The sequence below is a fragment of the Hyperolius riggenbachi genome, chromosome 10, assembly GCF_040937935.1.
Source record: "Hyperolius riggenbachi isolate aHypRig1 chromosome 10, aHypRig1.pri, whole genome shotgun sequence".
Lineage (NCBI taxonomy): Eukaryota > Metazoa > Chordata > Amphibia > Anura > Hyperoliidae > Hyperolius > Hyperolius riggenbachi.
The window spans coordinates 258,682,084-258,704,774 of NC_090655.1; the positions used below are offsets into that span (position 1 = coordinate 258,682,084).

Below are 22,691 nucleotides of genomic sequence, written 5' to 3' on the forward strand. Positions count from 1 at the left end.
CACCTCATTTTCTCCCTATTCCTTTAAATTGGGAGCTTGCAAGGGCAGGGCTCTCTTACCCTTTTGTGTCTTGAAGATTGCTGTATATTTAGTTCATCATGCTAGAACTGTAACTGTAATTACTGAATCTACCAAATCTGTATTATGTTCCAGTCTACATTTTATGTATCTTAGAAAAGCGCTTTATACAAAATCACAGCGCGCAGGTAAGTGCAGGGAGGCGGAAAAAATTGCACTAAAAATTGAAAAACGCTGTGAACAGAGCCTTAACGTACTCATAGGTTTTCACATGCAATTTCCAGCATATTTGATCACTCTAATTGAATCTGCCAAGAATATATTGCCCAAACTGTCCACCTGATCAAATTTCAATCAATTTCAAATAAAACATAGACTAATGCATAATGGAACTGGCACAAAGTAAAGCAGAGATTTTGGCACAGGTTTTATACCTGAGAAATAGAGAAAGTATTTACGCAGTGACTAAATAATACAGAGACATTATTGGTGCAATGTAGTTTACAACATTTGGTTATGAATAGCTGTCCTTTAAAGGGAACCTGAACCGAGTAAAATGATTTAAAATACACACATGATGTACCTGCAAATGAATATTACATACTTACCTTAGTAGACAGGGGATTAGCTAGGGGGAGGGATTAGCTGTAACAGGAGGTATTTGGACAGCTTCCGGACTCAGTACCTGAGCTTGCTCAGTCTGTGGCTTGCTCACGAAATGGCTACGACACAAGTGGCATAGGCGTTAAAAACAGGCGTTAGAACACAGGCACAAAGGGGGAGGCAGTACTTTAAGCAGTAGGACTTAAAAAAATAATAATACAAAATAAATGTTTCCTTCAACCAATATTGCGTTTTTTTGCATTGGTTAGAATGTGCTATGCACGTTGTGGTGTAGTCTTTACGTTTTGAGGACTCCACCCCAGCTTCACTCACTCTCCCTCTCCTCCACCCCAGCTTCACTCCCTCTCCTCCACCCCAGCTTCACTCACTCCCCCGCTTCTCTCACTTTCCCTCTCCTCCACCCCAGCTTCACTCACTCTCCCTCTCCTCCACCCTGGCTTCACTCACTCCCCCGCTTCACTCACTCTCCCTCTCCTCCACCCTGGCTTCAGTCACTCCCTCTCCTCCGCCCCAGCTTCACTCACTCTCCTGCTTCATCTTTTACCACCACAGTTTACCTTAAGTAATTTCCCAACACAATAGTCATCATGTTGGACAATGCAGTACAGTGTACATCCTGCAACATGTATGCATGCCTTGATCAACAGATTTAGGGTGCTTATTGTTGCCCTGGGTGTTGTTCAATTAGAGGCTGAAGTCAGAGAGCTTAATAAGCATCTCGCAACACTGAAACGAATACAGAACATGGATAAGAGCTTGGATCTCACGATCCAGACACTGGAGTGAACCAGTGAAGATGAGGTGGGTGGAGTACAGCCGGAGTAAGAAGCAGAGGTAGCCACTAGTTGGGTCACAGTTAGAAGGGTTAGGGGAAAAAGTGGCAGGGAGGCTAGTCCCGAGTTGTCCCTCACTAATAAGTATGCTTGTTTGCGTAATATTGGGGAGGATGATTCAGGATTAGCAATGCTGCAGCAGGATGTGCTCCTTAGCAACCAAGGGGCAGACCGCTGCAGGAAAAAGGGAATAGGAGTGCAGCCAAGGCTAGGCAGATACTGGTGGTAGGGGATTCAATTATTAGGCGCACAGATAGGGTAATCTGTCGAAGAAACCGTGAATGCTGTACAGTGTTTTGTCTCCCATATGCTCGGGTTCGGCATGTAGCGGAAAGAATTGACAGATTATTGGGTGGGGCTGGGGAAGACCCAGCTGTCATGGGTCACATTGGCACCAATGACAAAGTTAGTGGGAGATGGAAGGTCCTCAAAAATGATTTTCAGGTACTTGGATATAAACTTAAAGCAAAGACCTCCAAGGTGGTGTTTTCTGAAATACTACCAGTGCCACACACTACATCTGAGAGACAGAGGGAGCTTAGGGAGTTAAATAAGTGGCTGAGAAATTGGTGTAGAAAGGAGGGGTTTAGGTTCCTGGAGAACTGGGCAGACTTTGCAGTCGGATACAGATTCTACAGCAGGCATGGGCTGCACCTTAATGGGGAGGGTGCAGCTGCATTGGGGGAGAAGATGGCTAAACGGTTGGAGGAGATTTTAAACTAGGATCTGGTTGGAGGTGGGAGGGTAAAGTCTCAATATGTAGACAAGATAAGGTAAAAAGACAGTGGGAGCATAACATTATGGGGGGTGGAGAAGGGGGTGGGGACAGTGTAAGGATTAAGGAGGTTGGTAAAACTTCAAGTAGCCCATTTCATGTAACCAAAATTGGAAAATGTGGAGGTAAAAATATAAAGTGCATGGAAACAAATGCTAGGAGCCTTGCAAATAAAATAGACGAACTAGAGTTCATTCTCAATGACAAAGGCTATGACATTGTGGGAATAACAGAGACATGGATGGATGAAAGCCATGACTGGATAGCTAATCTAGAGGGATACAATGTGTTTAGGAAGGACAGAGCAGGGAAAAAAGGTGGAGGGGTTTGTCTCTTTGTTAAGAATTCTTTTACAGCTGTCCTGAACGATGAGATGGAGGAAGATTGTGAAGATGTGGAGTCCGTTTGGGTAAATATTTATGGTGGAAATAAAGGTTGCCAATTGCTTATTGGGGTATGCTACAGGCCACCTCTTATTAAAGAAGCCGCAGAACTGCAATTACTACAGCAGATTGAAATAGCAGCAAGTAAAAATGAGGTCATAGTTATGGGCGACTTCAACTTTCCAGACATTGGGCTTGATTCACAAAGCAGTGTTAACCTACTTAGCACGTCTAAAGTCTTTAGACGCACTAACCAGGGTGCTAAGTAGGTTAGCACCGGATTTCTCAATCAGATCGCGCGCTAACTTTGCGCGCGCAAAGTTTTGCGCGCACAAAGTTTTATGCGCGCTAAGTCCTAAAGGCTTTAATGGGCACTTCGCGCTGAGCGCCCTGTGCAGTACGCGCGTAAAGTTTTATGCGCATAAAGTTTTGCGCGCGTAAAGTTTTATGCGCGAAAAGCTTGTTTAGACGTGCTAAGGGGGTTTTCACAGGCGTGCCAACAGTTAGCACCGCTTTGTGAATCAAGCCCATTGACTGGAGTATTGAGGCTACCCATTCTGGTAAAAGCAGCAGATTTCTGGCAGCACTACAGGACAATTACTTGACTCAAACGGTAACGGAACCAACTAGGGAGAATGTGTTACTGGATTTGATCATTTCTAATAGACCAGATAATGTATCAAATGTGCAGGTTCAAGAACATTTGGGAAATAGTGATCACAACATGATAACGTTTGATCTGGTGACTGATAGGCCACGGGGCAGCGGGACCACTAAAACTATGAATTTTAGAAAAGCAAAGTTCAATCAACTCAGCAGGCACTAAGTTTGGTGAACTGGGATGATGTACTACAAGGGGAAGACACTGAAGGGAAATGGCAAGCTTTTAAACTCAATCAATATTGTAGTATGTATATCCCATATGGAAACAAAACGTCTAGGAATAAAAAAAGGCCTCTATGGATGAATAGAAAGGTTAGAGATAAAATGAAGGGGAAAAAGATTGGACTCCTAAAGGATGAGGGTGGGAACTCAATGGTGGATGACCAAGGTAAGGCAGAGTTATTAAACACTTTCTTTGCTTCTGTCTTCACAAGGGAAACATCACTGTTGCAAATTACAGATGCAGAAGAGTCTCAATCTTCCAACTGTAATATTAAATACTTAATGCAGGAGGAAGTGAAGGCAAGACTAAATAAATTAAAAATAGACAAGGCACCTGGCCCGGATGGCATACATCCTCAGGTCCTAAGGGAATTAAGTTCCGTTATAGATAAACCCCTTTATCTTTTGTGATTCTCTTTCAACTGGCAGAGTCCCAGTGGATTGGCATACAGCCCACGTTTTCCCATTAAGAAGGGCAAAAAATCAGATCCAGGAAATTAAAGACCTGTAAGCTTAACATCAGTTGTATGCAAACTATTTGAGGGGTTACTAAGAGATACTATACATGACTTAATGGTAGAAAAGAATCTTATTTCTCAGCATCAACATGGGTTTACTAAAGACAGGTCCTGTTTGACTAACATGCTCAGCTTTTATGAGGTAGTGAACGCTAATGTGGATGTTGGGAATGCTGTAGATGTGATATACTTGGACTTTGCAAAGGCCTTCGATACTGTTCCACACAAAAATCTGGTGCAAAAGTTGAGGATGCAAGGACTGGGAAAGAGTCTGTGTGCATGGATAGGGAACTGGCTAATGGACATAAAAATAAAGAGTTGTGGTCAATGGATAATACTCAAAATGGGTGACTGTTAGCAGTGGGGTCCAGTGCTCTTCAATGTATTTATTAATGACCTAGTAGATGCAGTAGTGAGCAATGTTGCTATTTTTGCAGATGATACAAAATTGTGCAGAATCATCAACTCTCGGGAAGATAGGGACATATTGCAACAGGATCTGGATAGAATGGCTATATGGGCACATAAATGGCAGATGAAATTAAATGTTGAAAAATGTAAAGTCATGCATTTTGGTTGTACCAATGGTCTAGCACCATACAAAATAAATGGGATACAGTTGGGGACATCAAACTTGGAGAAGGACTTAGGAGTACTCATCGACAACAAGTTAAATAATCGTACTCAATGCCAAGCCGCTGCAGCTAAAGCTAACAAAATTTTGGGATGCATTAAAAGGGAAATAAAAACTTGAGATGCTAGCATAATATTGCCCGTTTAACTCTCTAGTAAGGCTACATCTGGAATATAGAATTCAGTTCTGGGCACCACATTACAAAAAAGATATTGCAGTTTTAGAGCAGGTGCAGAGACGAGCAACAAAATTGATACGTGGGATGGAAGGTCTCACTTACCGAGAAAGGTTAGATAAACTGGGTTTATTTAGTCTAGAGAAAAGACGCCTTAGAGGGGATCTAATTAACATGTATAAATACATCAGAGGGCAATATAAAAGCTTGTCGGATGAGCTTTTTGTCCCTAGGCCTTCTCAAAGGACTAGAGGACATGATCTGCGCCTGGAGGAAAAACGTTTTAGCCATTTATTTAGGAAAGGCTTCTTTACAATAAGAGTGATTAAGATGTGGAATGCATTGCCACAGGAAGTAGTTATGGCAAATTCTATACCTGCATTTAAGGGGGGCTTAGATGCTGTCCTTGCATTGAAAAACATCCATGGCTATAATTACTAGGTATTGACCCAGATGTTGATCCAGGGATGTTATCTGATTGCCATCTGGAGTCGGGAAGGAATTTTTCCCTTTTGGGGCTAATTGGACCATGCCTTGTAAGGGTTTTTCGCCTTCTTCTGGATCAACAGGGATATGTGAGGGAGCAAGCTGGAGTTGTACTTTGTTCTCTGGTTGAACTCGATGGACGTATGTCTTTTTTCAACCCAAATAACTATGTAACTACCTCGCCGCCAGTCCCTCTCAGAAGCTCATTATTTTCTTCTTACAATTCCTTCCAGTTCTGATAAGATTTTGTTAGAACTAAAATATATCAGTTGCTGTCAGTTATAACAAGGTAATGTCCATGTTTCTCTATAGCTCAAGTGGTCGATATTACAGTTTAACAGTGTGCTGACCAGGAAGCAGTTATGGGGTAATGGCCATTTTTCAAAATGGAGGACGGAGAATTCAATTGATCACAGAGGACAAACAGGACACAGGAGAGGAGAAAGATTGAGGAGTAGACTACACGGGAGGTGAGTATGACGTGTGTAGGTGTATTTTGACTAACAATAAACAGATACCTAAGAAGAGGGGAGGCCCTTCATCCTCCCCAGACCACCGTGGCTGCCGGGACTCTCCTGAAGATCATGACTGCGCCCCCTCCATGCACAATTGTGGCCGCGCCGCACAGATGAATGGCTCCGCTCATGCAGGCACAGCACGGACCCACGGTCAGCATCACAGATCTAACAAGCTCTTTACGAATGGTGGGGGGGGGGGGGGGGGGGGGCGTAGGAGGATGCACAAAGCCTCTACAGGATTTAAAGGCTTCATTCTTCTTAGGTATGTTTTTTAACCTTAGTTTTGCCTTGGGGTACACATTAAGTAATAGACATTGGTTCCACAGATGACATTATTCAGGGGCACCATGCTTAGGCTGTCTCTTATGACCCACGGCACCTGACTCATAGTGGGCCATTGACAAGCTGGTGTCAAAGCCCTTCCCACGCTTCATGCATTGTTCTGCTGTCTCTCAGGTCTCACTGCCCGCTGTGCCTTTAATTGCCTGAGAAGCCTGATATAACCCAGGGGCTAAACACAGAATTTCTATCACTGATATTGTTATTGGTCCTTGTTGAACTTAACACTATGCACATTGGTATTGGTCTATGGTTTTCTTGGTTTTGGTACTTCTCTATCGGTGATGGTTTAAAGCCCCCAAAAATTGTAAAATTTAAAATATGTGCAAACATATACAAATAAGAAGTACCTTTTTTACAGAGTAAAATGAGCCATATGCTGTCACTCACAGTAGCCAATAGAAATCTGACATAAGTGACAGGTTTTGGACTAGTCCATCTCTTCTTAGGGGATTCTCAGCAAGGCTTTTATTCTTTATAAAGATATTCCCTAAAAAGGATTTAAACAACGATGCTGGCCAGCTGCCCTGCTCCCTACACAGTTTTTTGGTAGTTGGACAGAGCAACTGTCATTCACTAAGTGCTTTTGAAAAGAAATATATCCCTGAGAATCCCCTATAAAGAGATGGACTAGTCCAAAACCTGTCACTTCTATCAGATCTCTACTACCTACTGTAAGTGACAGCAACATAGGAGAAATGTAATTTATGGCTGATTTTACTCTGGAAAAAATGTACTTCTTATTTGTATATGTTTGCACATATTTTAAATTGTACAGTTTTTTTTGCTGTAGTGCCCCTTTAACTACATGGATCACATTATGATGGCAATCTTTTACCTTTTTATGGTCTAATTATATGGGTCACTTCTTGATGGCGGTTACGAGTGGTTCTCCACTCCTTTTCCTCTCTGCATTACTCTCCGCATCCCCTGCCTCTCAACCCCCCTGCTTCTTTACTGTCTTCACCCCCACTCTGTCCGTGGGCTTTTGGATATCATGAGTGGTTTTGTAATACATGTGTTTCTCTCTTACAAACAGAGAGGATCCACAAACCAGGTAAGGTAGGTAAAATGCCGGTATTCTTTTATGAACAACTCCGCACAAAAAAGACAATACATCCACAGGATCATCTGAGGCGTGTCGGGTTTACAATCTGCCATTAGTCATAATGTAGTATGACTAATGGCAGATTGTAAGCCCGCCATGCGTCAGTTGATCCTGTGGATGTATTGTCTTTTTTGCGTGGAGTTGTCCATAAAAGAATACCAGGCATTTTACCTACCTGGTTTGCGGATCATCTCTGTATACATGGATTGACCTGGCTGGCCAGATTCTGCACCGGTGGGTATAAGTTTATGGGGGTATCAGAGTGTTTTGGTCCATTTTTTTTGTTTCTCTCATACCTTGTAGGTTGTCGTGTCTGTTTTTCACTCGAGAGCTAAATCTTTCCAGAAGAAGTGAATTTTCTTTCAAGAAACGTATCGAGCCCATGCTTGGCCTTGAGAATTCTTAGCGATTATACCGACATGGAGAATTTAATAAAGCATAGAGAATTTGTGATCCTGGTCATTTAGACATCTGTTTATCCCACTTATGTTGGTGGGTAGGAATATGATACGTTGTGTCGCAGTTGATGTTTAATGGAAAACTAAATTGTATTTATTTATTGTATTTATAAAGCGCCAACATATTACGCAGCGCTGGATATTCATTTAGGTTACAGACAATATTTAGGGGTGACATACAGCAATATGACAATACAGGAATACAAGAAAACCAGATCACACATCACAGTATGAGCATAAGGTAATGCTTAGTCAGTCACTGGATGGGAGCATGGAGATTAGGCAAGTTAGGTTCACTCAGATGCCTAGCATGGGTTCACAGTAATGGAGGTGCATGATCAGGTAGGACACAAAAGGAGGAGGACCCTGCCCAAAGGCTTACAATCTAGAGGGAGAGGCAGGGACACGAAAGGTAGGGGACCACAGTCCAGCTGTGGGTTTAGAGCAATTGTGAGGGGTGGTAGGCCAGAGTGAAAAGGTGAGTGTTGAGGGCCTTCTTGAAGGTGTTGAAGGAGGGGGCTGCCCTAATGGGTGGAGGTAGGGAGTTCCATAGTGTTGGAGCGGCTCTTGAGAAGTCCTGGAGGCGTGCATGGGACTGGATGATGCTGGGGACGGTCAGGCGAAGTTGACCGGAGGAGCGGAGTGAGCGGCTAGGTGTGTACCTCTGAGTAAGATCAGAAATGTAGGTTGGACAGGTTTTGTGGACAGATTTGTAGGTCAGACACAATATCTTGAATCTGATTCTGGACTGGATAGGAAGCCTGTGGAGGGATTCTAGGAGGGGATCTGCCATGGTGGAGCGATGGGAGGAGTGGATAATTCTGGCTGCCGCATTCATGATGGACTGCAGGGGGGCTGTTCGGGTCATAGGGAGACTAGACAGAAGGGCATTGCAGTAGTCAAGGCGGGAAATTATGAGGGCATGGATGAGAAGTTTTTAATCTTTTTTGAATAAAATCTAAGTGTTTTATATCTATGGTGGCATGTGACCTTTCTCTAACAATTATATAACCTGAGATTCGCTGTTATGGCTTTTTGTTCGCACCTAGGGCGTTTTGAAGTTTTTTTAAGCGCCGGTGATTTTCAAAATCGCTAAAAGCGATTGTGCAATGATTCCCAAAGCGCTGCCTGTACCATTTTTGGGGCGATTTCCCTATAATGGCAGGTATAGGTAAATCACAAAAGCGCTTGGCATAGCGATTTCCCCAGTGCTTTTAAAGCAGTAGGATCAGCCATACTATGCCAGGGAAAAAAAACACATATATAAGTAGACAAATGTAGAAAGGAGGCTGGCACCACCAGAAGTAGAAAAGTAAAAATTAGCTCTTTATTGATCAGTCATTAAATGACAGCATGGTCAAAAATAAGGCTTTGGCGGCGACAGCCCGCTGTTTCGAGCTGTTATAGCTCTTTCTCAAGCCGAACAGCCCGTATGGGCTTTTCGGCTTGAGAAAGAGCTATAACAGCTACCTTTCTACATTTGACTACTGAGGATTCTGAGGATACAGGGATCCAAGGCTTGGGCACACAACAGTTCCTTCCTATGGATGAGTGCTCCTCCAACTTCTGTTTTTGACATATATAAGTAGATAAATACTTGATCTACTTACATAACACATGTATTGTACTGTCCACATTTTGATTTCAGTGAATGTTGAGAATTGTAAATGACGAGAATTCTGTTCCTGGTGGGGGCCATGTCTTTTGCCCACAGTTAAGGCTAACTCGTGATGTCATTTCTGCCCTTTAATTTTTTTCTTGTCTCCTCCAATCCCTGAGTAACCTCAGCCTCGCTTGTAAACACAAGTGAATAGGGGGTTAGGTTTCAGATAAGCAGCTTGCAGGGAAATAAAGGGAAGAGGAGGAATAGATTATAGATAAAAAGAACCCCCAGCATGCAATTCTTTGGCACCGACTACTAAAGGGCCAGTGCTCCTTAAGTATGTGATAACTCCAAATCATAACAGCAGAAAAAGTTTTGAAAGTTTTGAATGCAGGATTAGCATCTTTATCACTTAATGCACTCAGACCAGTTGCTGTTGAAATTTGATTTTTATGGTGACGATACCGCTTTAAGAATAAATACATTGGGCTTGGTTTACTAAAGGGTGCTAACATAGTTATCACGCCTAAAAGCTTTGCATGTGCTAACTAGGGTGCTAAGTACTTTGCACAGGCAAAGCTGTTACTGATCGCGCACTATTTAGTGCGCCTGAAACATTGCACCGTACACGTGCAAAGTACGCTTATCAGGCTATTTTGCACGAGGGACGGTGCGACGTTCCGCGCTCACCTTTTGCGCGCATATTAGCACGTGGAAAGGCACTTTGCATGTGCTAAGGGGCTTTTCACTGGCGTGCTAACACTTAGCACCCTTTAGTGAATCAAGCCCATTGTATTTATTCTTTTCTGGATCAAAGAGTTCCCTTCCTGACTTGCGTCAGGAAGTGAACAAGCAAATCGCTCTGCAAAAGCACTTAGAAAAGCGATTTACAAAAAAACGAAGCGCACAGGTAAGCGCCGGGAGAGGAAAAAAATAAATCACTCACAAAATCAAAAATCACCGGTGTCAGTGATTTTGATTTTAAATGTGAACAAAGCCTTATACCCCCACAGACTGTACCTTTCTATATTCATTAAATATTGGGGGGAGGAAAAAGAATATCAGGGAGGGGTCTTCTACTCTTACCAATCATTTCAATTACTGGCGCATACCGATTTGGTCTCAATTTGAAAAGTCATAACCCAGATACTGCTTAGTTTCAGGGCGTTGGCCATTTCACTCTGTCAGTGTCTGCCTATCTGTAGCTCTGCAATACCAGGAGAGAGCTGTTTTTTTTTTAAATACATCTTTATTGAAGAAAAGCACAAAACAAAGATGGCAGCCTTGATATAGGAACTCCTGTCCTGCAGGGCCATATCCATGCTAGCGTTTAGGATGGACAGAGAAATGGTGAAATGTGTTTTACTTGATGAACTACACAGTGGCGTAGCTAAGGAGCTGTGGGCCCTGATGCAAGTTTTACAATGTGGCCCCCAAACACTCTATTCATAACAATTGATACGGTGCACTAAAATCTGCCAATGGCAACTACAGTGTCAGAGGTGCAAGAAGGGGGTGGGGAACAGCTTGTTAATGATTACCACTATTCAAAGTATCTACAGAGGTCATTATTATGAGCACAGGACCAATAGAGAGCTAATACTGCAGTTGAGGGGAGGGCCATTCGGGGCCCCTCTGACCTAAGGGCCCTGATGTGGTCACAACCTCTGCAACCCCCATTGCTACGCCCCTGGAACTACACCCTTCCTGATTCAGTCCAATCAATTCAGGACCTCGACCCTCCAGGACTGGAGTTGGACAGCACCACCTTAGGAGAAATGTGGGGGGGGGGGGAGGATGAATGTTACTACCTAAAGGAGTGAACAGAATATAGTCTCAGATTTAGCTTAACATCCCCTCTCCTGTGTGAGATTCCTGATGTATAGCCAGATGCAGTCTGCAGGTCAAACATTTCCCATCTAATGCATGTAAATCACTCTCATCAAATCTGCACAACATGCTACATCACTGATCTGCAAACTTGGCTTTAGAGCTGTTAAGGAACTACAAGTCCCACAATGCATTTGCCTTTACGAATCATGACTGTGGCAGTCAGACTCCTGCAATGCATTGTGGGACTTGTAGTTCCTTAACAGCTGGAGAGCCAAGTTTGCAGATCACTGGACTACATCAATCGATTTTTCCAAATAATGTATCAGGGCCTAATAACTTTTCAAAACATTTAATGTGCTTACATTTATTGCAAATCGATGTGCTGTGAGTGAAAGGAATAGATACCCATTTCATCAAATTCAGACCAGAAACAGATCAGTTTGCCATTTTAAGCATCAATCTCTGTGTGTATGGCAACTTCCAGTCTGAGCCTCTCTCCAGAGTGCATCCACTGATGTAAAATACAGTAAAAGCAAATATTTCTCCCCATCATTTTCCACTCTCAAAACAACAATAGAGGCTCTCCCATGTGAGACTTCTGATGGATAGAAGTGGAAGCAATGTCAATGTAACCCCCATGACATGGCTGATGCATGGTGAGAAATGGTTTAGCTGAAAAACATTTCCCAGACTCAGGACAGGAATACAACTTCTCAAGATCTGCCCCTTTCTGACCCTGGACACTACCAAGCTGCTCCCTACTGTCTGGCCTCCCCTTGAATCAGTTATGAATGCAGCTGCCAGACTCATCCATTCTTCTCACATCCTGCATCCACATCTCCCCCCTGTAATTCCCTTCACTGGCTCCCTATCCAATTCAGGATAACTTTCAAAATTCTATGCCTGGCCTATAAATCTGTGCATAAAACCTGCCCTACCCACATCTCAGAGCTTGTTCACAGGTATATACCAAGCTGCCCCTCCAGTCCTCCAATAACCTTCGCTTAAGTGCCCCACACATTTACCACTCCAATGCACTCCTGCAGGATTTCTCAAGAGACACCCCCACCCTCTGGAACGCCCTTCCACTGCCCATCAGGCTGGCCCCCTCCTTCATCACATTCAAGCAAAGCCCTCAAAACCCACCTCTTTAAGATGGCCTACCCAACCCTTACTACACACTACTGAATTTTTATTTCAAAGCCCTACTTAGTGTTTCCACCCCCCCCCCCCCCCTCCTTAGATTATAAGCCTCTGGCAGGGTCCTCCCTTCTCTATTGTATTCTAAATGATCATGTGCTCTTTTCCTATGACAGCCTCGTACTTGTATTACTGGGCCTACCTAACCAGTCCAAAATCACATGGTCATGTATCTTCTACCCTGTTTGCCTTGCATAGCGTTGTCCTATATTGTATACCCTTGTTACGCCTGCCACCCTTTGTATCATTGTATATATTTATTGCCCAGCACTGCGTAATATGTTGGTGCTTTATAAATACAATAAATAATAATAATATGATTTGGATGGTAACAATTTCCCACACTCAGGACAGGAATACAGTGTCTACTCCATGAGACTGCTGATGCATGGTGAGAAATGGTTTACATGGAAACTATTTCCCACACTCAGGACAATTGTATAGCCTCTCCCCTGTATGAGTTCTTTCATGCTGAGTAAGTGCATTCTTTTTCTTAAAACTTTTCCCACACTCAGGGCAGCAAAACGGCTTCTCCCCTGAGTGGGATCTCTGGTGCATGACAAGGTGTGATTTCTGTACAAAGCCTTTCCCACACTCTGCACAGGAATAAGGCCTCTCCCCCGTGTGAGACCTCTGATGTATGATGAGATATGATTTAGATGGGAAACATTTCTCACACTCAGGACATGCATATGGCCTCTCCCCTGTGTGAGTTCTCTGATGCTGAGTAAGGACATTCTTTTTCCTAAAACATTTCCCACACTCAGCACAGCAAAATGGCTTCTCCCCTGTGTGGGATCTCTGGTGTGTGGCAAGGTGTGATTTCTGTATGAAACCTTTCCCACACTCAGCACATGAAAACAGCATCTCCCCTGTGTGATATCGCTGATGTGAAATAAGGTGAGATTTGTTACCAAAGCATTTCCCACACTCAGTGCAGGAATAAGGTTTCTCCCCAGTATGAGATCGCTGATGAAGGACAAGAGCAGAGTTACAAACAAAGCATTTCCCACACTCAGGACATGAATGCTGTTTCTTGTCTGACTGACAACTCTGATGTATGGCAAGACTTAATTTAAGACCACACTCATCACAGGAAAGGGGCCTCTCTCCAGAGTGAGTCTTCTGGTGTCTGAGGAGGTCCTGTTTTAGTCCAAAACATTTCCCACACTCGGGGCAAGAATACGGCCTCTCTCCAGAGTGAGTTCTCAAGTGTCTTTCAAGGTTTGATTTCTGTCCAAAGCATTTCCCACACTCGGCACAGGAATACAGCTTCTCCCCTGTGTGAGTCACAATATGTGTGCGAAGACTTGATTTGGATAAAAAGCATTTCTCACAATCAAGACAGGGAAATCTCCTCTTGCTTTGGCCCCTGGACTCAGGACCTCCGGTGTTAGGAGGATGGGCGGATCCTAGCTGGCCATCCGGAGGGATTGGATTCTCTACTGAAGAATCTTGCCCGATTACATCATCATTCGTTGTACAGTCTGTGGATACAGAGAGACAAGTCTCTGAGAGGTTCCTGATGCCGGGACTCCGCCCTGCAAATAGAGAAACATCATTACTTCCAGTTAGAGGCTTCTGTGGAGTACAGTAATTATTAGAAATGGACAATACCACGATACATAAGGAACTTGTCTAAATTTTAGTATCCTAAAGTGTACTTGAGACAGCATAAAAAAAAGAAAGACTTACCTAAGAAGAAGGAAGCTTGGAAGCTTCCTGATCCTGACTCCCACTGTTGCTACGTGTCGACCACTGGAACACATCTGACAAAAGTTTGTCAGGTTTGTTTACGTGGCTATGTTACTCTTCATGTGCGAGCGTGGGATGCCTGTGCTGTAAGCCAAAGCCGTATGTATACAAGTGGCTTTGGCTTAGTGGGCAGGTACGGCCAAACTCATGCAGGTGCAGTACGGCTGCAGAGGAGCATAGGCAGGTGCAGTATGCCTGCAGAGGAGCATAGGCAGCTGCAGTATGGCTGCAGAGGAGCATAGGCAGGTGCAGTATAACTGCAGAGGAGTATAGGCAGATGGAGTACGGATGCAGAGGAGCATAGGCAGGTGCAGTATGCCTGCGGAGGAGCATAGGCAGGTGCAGTATGCCTGCGGAGGAGCATAGGCAGGTGCAGTATGCCTGCAGAGGAGCATAGGCAGCTGCAGTATGGCTGCAGAGGAGCATAGGCAGGTGCAGTATAACTGCAGAGGAGTATAGGCAGATGGAGTACGGATGCAGAGGAGCATAGGCAGGTGCAGTATGCCTGCAGAGGAGCATAGGCAGCTGCAGTATGGCTGCAGAGGAGCATAGGCAGCTGCAGTATGGCTGCAGAGGAGCATAGGCAGGTGCAGTACAGCTGCAGAGGAGCATAGGCAGGTGCAGTACAGCTGCAGAGGAGCATAGGCAGGTGCAGTACAGCTGCAGAGGAGCATAGGCAGGTGCAGTATGCCTGCGGAGGAGCATAGGCAGGTGCAGTATGCCTGCGGAGGAGCATAGGCAGGTGCAGTATGTCTGCAGAGCATAGGCAGGTGCAGTATGGCTACAGAGGAGCATAGGCAGTTGCAGTATTGCTGCAGAGGAGCATAGGCAGGTGCAGTATGGCTGCTGAGGAGCATAGGCAGGTACAGTATGACTGCAGAGGAGCATACACAGGTGCAGAATGGCTGCAGAGGAGCATACACAGGAGCAGTACGGCTGCAGAGGAGCATAGGCAGGTGCAGTATGGCTGCTGAGGAGCATAGGCAGGTGCAGTATGGCTTCAGAGGAGCATACACTGGTGCAGTATGCCTGCAGAGGAGCATATGCAGGTGCAGTATGGCTGCTGAGGAGCATAGGCAGTTGCAGTATTGCTGCAGAGGAGCATAGGCAGGTGCAGTATGGCTGCTGAGGAGCATAGGCAGGTGCAGTATGGCTGCTGAGGAGCATAGGCAGGTGCAGTATGGCTTCAGAGGAGCATACACTGGTGCAGTATGCCTGCAGAGGAGCATATGCAGGTGCAGTATGGCTGCTGAGGAGCATAGGCAGTTGCAGTATTGCTGCTGAGGAGCATAGGCAGGTGCAGTACAGCTGCAGAGGAGCATACATAGGTGCAGTACAGCTGCAGAGAAGCATAGGCAGGTGCAGTATGGCTGCTGAGGAGCATAGGCAGGTGCAGTACAGCTGCAGAGGAGCATAGGCAGGTGCAGTATGGCTGCACTTGTGCATGAAGAGTTTTATTTTATGCTGCCTTGGATGCTCTTTAATAGTCTCTTATCAGGCCACAGGGCACCTAGTTTGGGCAATAATGATCAGCAGATGGCTGATTCCATAAATGCTATCAGTTAGGATTTGCAGCAGCTGAATTTTCGAAAAAGTGAAGAGATGCCTTGAAGATGGCAGTGAGCCGTATACCAGCAGTGAATGGTTGGGGGATAAGACGGTATACTGGAGCTGCGTGATCTGAATTTGTTAATGTGAACATCTGCCATTCATGTGAGTACCATCCAGTGATGTGTGAAATAACAGGATGCAGGAACGTCAGAGATCTCGCCGAAGAGGGAGCGGATGGAACAGAAATGTGTCACAGGGCTGTCTCCTTTTATCCATAACTAATAACCGGCACCTTTCATTGGTGTACTTGTGATGGCAGCAGCACCAGACATACAGTTGTGTTGAGGGCCTAATGGCACCCGTAGTGTGTGCAATCACCCCCAGTGGTCACACACAGGTACACAGGCAGGCTGTTTCGGATGTCACTTGCAGGTCCCAGAAAGCGGCTCAGCCAATCTGCTGGTCGGTGTGCTCTAGACTTGTGGCATGGCGCTGCCATCATTACAACCGGACCAATGAACAGCATCGCACCTGCTCCATCTACTACCTCTTTGGCGTGTTCTCTAATGTCCCTGCGTCCATCATGTCACACATCGCTGGATGGTCCTCACGACACGCCCACCACATGTGGCAATCACACGCATCGACTAATCAAGGTCACACAGTTCTAGGATACGGTCTTGCTCCCTAGCCATCCACTGCTGGTATATGGCTCGCTGACACCTTCAAGGCTTCACTTCTTCACAAATTTGACTGCTGCAAATTATCTGACAGCATTTATGAGACAAGCCATCTGCTAGTCTTGAAGAGACACTGAAGCGAAAAAAAAATTATGATATAATGAATTGGCTGTGTAGTACGGATAATTACTAGAACATTAGTAGCAAAGAAAATATTCTCATATTTTTATTTTCAGTTATATAGTGGTTTTTTTTAATAACATTGCATTCTCTAATATTTGTTATATTAGTGTTTTTTATAACATTGCATCATTCTCTAATATTTGCAGTTCACACACTACTCAGCATTCTAAACGATTTTACAGAGCAGTCTTGTGAACTATTGACCTGTCCTCTAGAGAGAAAAAGAACATAAAATGACTGACAGTTGAGATAATAACGTACAGAAGTAACAGAGGTGCCAACAGGATAAAATATCATAAATGTAAAACAAACTAAGATGGGGGTAAGGGTAGACTTACCTCCCGAGGACAAACACAACGATTCTATATGATCAAAAGTTTTAATTCTTACTCCAAAAATATTTCCTGTGAGTCATCCAATGTTGTATACATGATACGCTGCATGAAATGCCCCTCAAGAGGAATCTGTATAGGAGAAACAGGACAAAAACTGCGCACAAGAATGAACCATCACTGCTTTAAAATTAATGAGGGTAAAATGGACACACCAGTGGGCCAACACTTTTGTAAACCAGGACACAGCATGCAAGATCTAAAAGTACTTATTCTTAAGGGTAACTTCAAAAATGAACAAGCAAGAAAGATTTCTGAGTACAAATTTATGAAAATGTTCAAGACATTAACAGAAGGGTTAAATTGTGGAACGGGATTCATGACTCCTTATGTAACATGATTGACTTGGTTTCATGATCTTCAGAAACCTGCTAGATTTCATGTTTGCTTGCATAAGCTCACTGGCTCCAGCCTGCTGATCACCTGACATCTAACTGCTAAACAGTAACCAGCAGAACTGCCATCTACGTGTTTAGTATTTACCTGCATCAGTGTTTTACTACAGCTAACATCCGGAAATATGCCTGAAGAAGGGGCCTAGATCCCAGAAAGCTTGCATAATTTAATTTTATCAGTTAGCCATTAAAAGGTATTACTTTTACAAGACTTTGTTTTTTTCTATCTACATATGGAGTAAGAATTAAAACTTTTGATCATATAAAAATTTGATCGTTGTGTTTGTCCTGGGGAGGTAAGTCCACCCTTACCCCATCTTAGTTTGTTTTACATTTATGATATTTTATCCCGTTGGCACCTCTGTTACTTCTGTACGTTATTGTGATAAACCTGGTGGATGGGTGCACACCCTTGTTTCCTTCTACGGAGAGCGACTTCTTAATCTAGGGGCTCATTGTCACCTCTCTCACATTATCTCTTCTCTCACCATATCACCCTCTCTCACTCACTGTCACCTCTCTGTCAATAGGGTTGATTCATCAAATTGCAGTTATATTACCGTGCATGCGTCGCACAGCATTACTATAGTAATGGTCACACTACTGGAGTACCGTGAGTCACACTACTAGCGTAAGTCATGGTAATTACGTGCGTAAGTAACGGTAATATTGCTATGTGTTATCTCTTCTCTCACTATATCACTGTCTCTCACTCACTGTCACCTCTCCTGCTCTCCCACTGTCACACCCCTCTCTCCCACTGTCACACCCCTCTCTCCCACTGTCACACCCCAATTTCACACCCCTCTCTCCCACTGTCACACCCCATTCTGCCACTGTCACACTGCTCTCTCCCACTGTCACACCCCTCTCTTCCACTGTCACACCCCAATGTCACACCCCTCTCTCCCACTGTCACACCCCACTCTGCCACTGTCACACTGCTCTCTCCCACTGTCACACCCCTCTCTCCCACTGTCACACCCCAATGTCACACCCCTCTCTCCCACTGTCACACCCCACTCTGCCACTTTCACACTGCTCTCTCCCACTGTCACACCCCTCTCTCCCACTGTCACATCCCACTCTGCCACTGTCACACCCCTCTCTCCCACTATCACACCCCAATGTCACACCCCTCTCTCCCACTCTCACACCCCACTGTCAGACCCCTCTCTCTCACTGTCACATCCCACTGTCGCACCCCTCTCTCCCACTGTCACACCCCTCTCTCCCACTGTCATACCCATCTTTCCCATTGTCACCTCTGCCTCTCTGTCACCTGCTACGAAGGAACAAAGGCCACATATGTAACACATAGTAGACAAATTATAATCGAAATAGACAATTCAAGTACAACCAGCGCCTGGGAAATTTGGACACTGACATAGGTGTCTATACTATAAGAAAAAGATTTTTTTGGGCATTGGGGCACCCATTAAAGATAGCGGTGGGAGAGTTCCGCTACCATGTGGGAACTCTGCAGGAATGGCAGCGGGCAAGCTAGGAGCAGAAATCCTTTTGAAGTTTGGCTGTAATGGAGAATTAGGGTACAGAGAATATCAGAAAAGTTACCAATGTTCTACTGCCGCTATTTTGCGCCCATTTTTCCTCGCTCCTTGTATGCAAAGACACATTATAACAGCTGTTCTCCTTCTGCAACATATAAAAAATACTATAAATTCAAAATTAGCCCCTTTAATTGTGAGTTACATTTTGCTGAAAAATGCCAGTTAATGTTTCGCTTGCGGGCGGAGATAAAATATCAAGCTGGCGTTTGTAAGGAGACTGAGAAGCAGCTGGGAATACAGAGGCAAGTGCTGCCCTGAAAATAAAGCCACTCCAATGAGAAAAGCTGTTGTGGTCTCAGACACCTCCCATTCTTTATGAAGCCGCACCCTTTACACCAAACGAAGAGGAGAAAGGGGGGGGGGGGGGTTTCTGGCAAACAGAAAGAGTCCCCTAAGGCTGCTTTCCCAATGAGACGTTACAGGCGCACGTTAGAGCAGCCTGTAACACAGCACCCGCACAGCAATGAAAAATCAATGGGCTGTTCACAGTGCCCACGTTGCATTACATTGTAACGCAGCACGTTTAAAGAGTGCTGCATGCTGTACGTTATAGCGGCTTTAGCCGCGTTAGGCTGTGTGCACATGCTCAGTGATGTGCTTTTTTTTTTTTACTTTGGGGCAGGAGAGGAGGCGGGGAGAGTCCGCTATTGCGGCCAGCCACATGGCTAATAAATATGCACTGCACTGCAGTGTTTACTTCCTGGAGCGGCCGCTTATTGGCTAGCGGGACCACGTGATGCGGAGTGTTCCGCTCACGTGGTCTCCGCCGGCGCATGCGTCAAAAAGTACGCATCACGGATGCATGTAGCGTCCTCCAATACCATCACCATGCGTTGCATCACGTTATGCGACCTTAACGTCGCATCTAACGCAACGTCTTGGTGTGAAAGTAGCCTAAATGGGAAGACAGAGGCAAATATTCCCAGTTTATTACTCACCTGTACTGATGGTCCATAAACAATGTTCATTAATGCTAACGGGATGACCCTCCTCCACACGTGGAAGATCATCCATCATATGTGATTTTTCTTCTTCCTCTTTAATTGGGGGCCAATCAATCCTTATATACGTCTCTTCTTCCTCTTTATTTGTCCTCATCATGTCACCCTCCTCCATAGACTGCTGATAACTCCTCACATATGTCTCTTCTTCCTGCTCTTTACTTGTCCCCACCACAACATCCTCCTCCATAGACTGCTGATCACCCCTCACATATGTCTTTTTCTCTTCCTCTTTATTTGTCCCCATCATGTCACCCTCCTCCATAGACTGATCACTCCTCACATATGTCTCTTCTTCTTCCTCTTTACTTGTCCTCATCATGTCACCCTCCTCCATAGACTGCTGATCACTCCTCACATATGTCTCTTCTTCTTCCTCTTTACTGGTCCTCATCATGTCACCCTCCTCCATAGACCGCTGATCTCTCCACACATATGTCTCTTCTTCTTCATCTTTAATTGTTACCATCATGTCACCCTCCTCCATAGACTGCTGATCACTCCTCACATATGTCTCCTCTTCTTCCTCTTTACTTGTCCTCATCATGTCACCCTCCTTCATAGACTGCAGATCACTCCTCACATATGTCTCTTCTTCCTCTTTACTTGTCCTCATCATGTCACCCTCCTTCATAGACTGCAGATCACTCCACACATATGTTTCCTCTTCTTCCTCTTTAATAGTCCTCATCATGCCACCCCCCTCCGCAGACAGCTGATCACTCCTCACATAAGTATCTTCTTCCTTTTTAATTGTACCCATCATGTTGCCCTCCTCTGCAGGCTGCTGATCACTCCTCCCATACATCTCTTCCTCTTTTACCACTTTTACATGTATCAGTTCTCCGACCTAATTGCACAAAATAAGAGATCATTTAATTAGTGAACACAGATAACAGCATACACAGAAGGAAATAATATCAGATAGTTTGGAGCTCCACCTACCTGATAATGGTGGGGGATGGTGGGATCCTCCTGTAGACAATTCTGGAAATAATGAGGACCTGTACATCTCTCTGGTGAGTTATTGTTACTGGATACATCTGTAGGAAACACACACACTGACTGAATACATTGACTGTGTTTATCAGATGATGGGGGGGGGGGGGGGGGGGTATGTAGACCCTCTGTATTGCTCTCTGCTTTAAAAGCAATGCAATTCTTATCTGGTAATGTGAGTGGCATCATGACATGCTTGTAGAGGTCCTTGTGTCCTTCTATATACTGCCTCTCCTCCATGGAGAAATAGATGAAGACATCCTGTGACCTTATAGGAACCTGACACACAAGATACAGTCACTACCCAAACCCTGTGTTACTGGATAATGTTGCATAATTCCCAGCACTGCTCACCTCTCCTGTCAGCAGATCCAGGAGGATATTGTGCCCTTCTGCTTGTCATGTCTCTCAGGGGTTAGGGAGCTCTTTGGGGACACTTATGGTCACCAGACCTCACAGAGGAGAAACTCTGGATGAAAAAGGTTGAAAGTTAGGTCAGATGACGCTCCCACAATCCTCCGCTGTCTAGGAGGAAGCTTGAAGTACACCAGCACTGCTACTGGGAAGTGACCACTCTTCCTAAACCAGCTTTGCATCTTTCAAAATAATGGGGGATGGGAGAGGGAGCTGAGAAACAAAAACAGGATTATTATTGTTATGTATGTATCGTGTAGTGTATGTATTGTAGTCTAGGGCCAATTTAGGGGGAAATCCATGAACTTATCTGTACTGTATGGTTTTTTTGGATGCATGAGGAAACCAGAGTGCCCGGAGGAAACCCACACAGGTAGAACATACAAACTCTGTGCAGATAGTGCCCTGGCTGGGATTCGAACTAAGGACCCAGCACTGCAGGATCAATCCAACTGCAAAGCTCATATGCATATATTCTCCTCTCCCTCACTGTGCCCCTCCCATCGGTACAGGATCTGTCACTGCAAACCCCTCCCCCTCCTTTCCTACCCATCCTTTTCAATGTATGCTGCCCCCACTGTATGATGTATGGCCCATTCTCCTGTCCATTAACCACCTCAGCCTGTGTAGGTCCTCCTGTCCCACCTCATTCTCCTGTCCATTACCCATACCAGCCTATGTGGGTCGTTCCTGTCCCATCTCATTCTCCTGTCCATTACCCATACCAGCCTGTGTAGGTCCTCCTGTCCCACCTCATTCTCCTGTCCATTACCCATACCAGCCTGTGTAGGTCCTCCTGTCCCACCTCATTATCCTGTCCATCAACCACCCCAGCCTGTGTAGGTCCTCCTGTCCCACCTCATTCTCCTGTCCATTACCCATACTAGCCTGTGTGGGTCGTTCCTGTCCCACCTCATTATCCTGTCCATCAACCATCTCAGCCTGTGTAGGTCCTCCTGTCCCACCTCATTCTCCTGCCATTACCCATACCAGCCTGTGTGGGTCGTTCCTGTCCCACCCCATTATCCTGTCCATCAACCATCTCAGCCCGTGTAGGTCCTCATGTCCCACCATTGACTCAGATCTCACTCACACTGTGAGCTCCTCCCCAACCCATCAGCTCATTCTTATTGTCCATCATGCCCACTATGTGTCCCTCTGCCACCCCCCTATACCTGTCCACTCCTCCTCCATATGCACTCCTCCCCCACCCCAATCTCTCTCACCTCCCCCCTATACCTGTCCTCTCCTTCCCCACCCCAATCTCTGTCACCCCCCTAATAACTGTCCTCTCCTCCCCCCCTTATGTACTCCTCTCCCACCCCAATCTCTGTCACCCCCCCCCCCATTACTGCCCTCT

General features: G+C 45.1%; 1 protein-coding gene across 1 annotated transcript in view; it reads left to right on the top strand.

Moving 5' to 3' along the window:
* Positions 1-22,691, top strand: part of LOC137537128 (zinc finger protein 850-like) — a 96,540-nt gene that overhangs the window by 56,528 nt on the left and 17,321 nt on the right. Inside the window, exon 7 of the mRNA XM_068259260.1 lies at positions 154-206. Coding sequence (XP_068115361.1) covers positions 154-206 — 53 coding nt within the window. The remainder of the gene's footprint in view (positions 1-153; positions 207-22,691) is intronic.